General features: G+C 41.3%; 1 protein-coding gene across 1 annotated transcript in view; it reads right to left on the reverse strand.

Annotated features, from left to right (window-relative positions):
* The window catches only part of ryr1b (ryanodine receptor 1b (skeletal)), a gene marked incomplete in the record, with an annotated part of 103,334 nt that overhangs the window by 48,490 nt on the left and 53,472 nt on the right, over positions 1-1,372 (reverse strand). Inside the window, 5 exon segments of the mRNA XM_014025145.1 lie at positions 172-302; positions 408-489; positions 579-687; positions 789-915; positions 993-1,053. Of these exon segments, the coding sequence (XP_013880599.1) occupies positions 172-302; positions 408-489; positions 579-687; positions 789-915; positions 993-1,053 (510 nt within the window).

Consider the following 1,372-nt stretch of genomic DNA (forward strand, 5'->3'; position numbering starts at 1 on the left):
GAGCTAAAATAACAAAGTCTGAAGAAAAATCTAGACTGCAAAAAATATGAAAAAATCTCATTATTTGTAGTCAATGATTTATGAAATTATTACTAACATAATTAACTATAAACATCACTGTAAGTATTTCAGAGGTTAAATAAATCAGTGTTAGTGTTGTGCAAAGCTCACTGGTTCTCTCTCTGGGAGTTTTGGTCGTGTAAACGGAGAACGAGTTGAACTCGTTCAGGTACGGCTCGAGGAACGCCACCGGCATCGCAGCAGCTAAATGAGCCAAACACTCGCCGAGAGCCGGTCGCTGTCTGCACACATACATTAAAACATCTGAGTRCATTTAGAAAGAAACGACTGAACGGAAACATTAACTCTCTTTTCTTTTAAATACAAAACACACTGTGTGTTCTTACTTCTCCACGTGTGGGGTCTTCACCGTTCCCAGAGAGTAGATGCTACACATTAACCGATAGCAGGATATCTGCAGGTCATCCACTTGGGATGTTAAGAAAAGAAGATTTTGTTAGCCTGTAATCACGATTATTTCTTTAAAAAACAGTCAAGAGTTGTGAATTTAAACTCACAGATGACATCGTCTCCAAACTGATGCTGGGCGATGTGATCGAAGAGTGAGGTGAGGACAGGAAGTAGGGCTGTGGTGGTGTAGTTAATGTTCTGGGACACCCCTTTAACCTGTAGGAACAAATACAACCAATACACAATGTTGGGTTAYCTCTACCACGCTGTTTATTTTGTGTCGCTTTTAATTCTGCGTCAGAAACAAAGTTTCTGACCTGATTTCTGCTGGACACTTTGCCCAGTTTCAGATTCTCCACCATCTTCTCGATGTCGTCTGCGGCGCTCTCAAAAAACTGGCGTAGGATGGCTTTCACGATCTCCGGACCGGACTTCATGACGGTCCTTGGAAAGAACAGACGGTTACAGGCTCCTGTTGTTCCTCTGAGCCTGGGGGGGATTAACGTGATGTGAAATGTTACCTGGCATCAAGTGAGCGTGAGAGGATGTGGAGACAGTTCACCACCGCGGGAGCGTCGGTTCCTGAAAACGGCACAGAAAGTAGGTTCCATCACTGCTCTTTTGTACAAATGCTAAGATTTAAAGATCAGTCTGGAAAAACTGTCCTAAAAGCTTTTTATTTGTTCCACAGAGTCAATGGAAAATGATATTTTTGTCTGTTTATTATGTTACCGCTGCTGTTTTCACTCATATCAACGTAGCTATAGCTGTGTTTCCATTTCAAATGTGCTCAAAACTTTGTCGATATTCTATTAATGTCGAAAAACACAGTTTCACAACTGCAGTGTTTCCATTAAGTAAGAAATGCTATTAAAGTCACGTGAATACGTTTGTTCTCATG

Source organism: Austrofundulus limnaeus, unplaced genomic scaffold (assembly GCF_001266775.1).
Source record: "Austrofundulus limnaeus strain Quisiro unplaced genomic scaffold, Austrofundulus_limnaeus-1.0 Scaffold458, whole genome shotgun sequence".
Classification (NCBI taxonomy): Eukaryota; Metazoa; Chordata; class Actinopteri; order Cyprinodontiformes; family Rivulidae; genus Austrofundulus; species Austrofundulus limnaeus.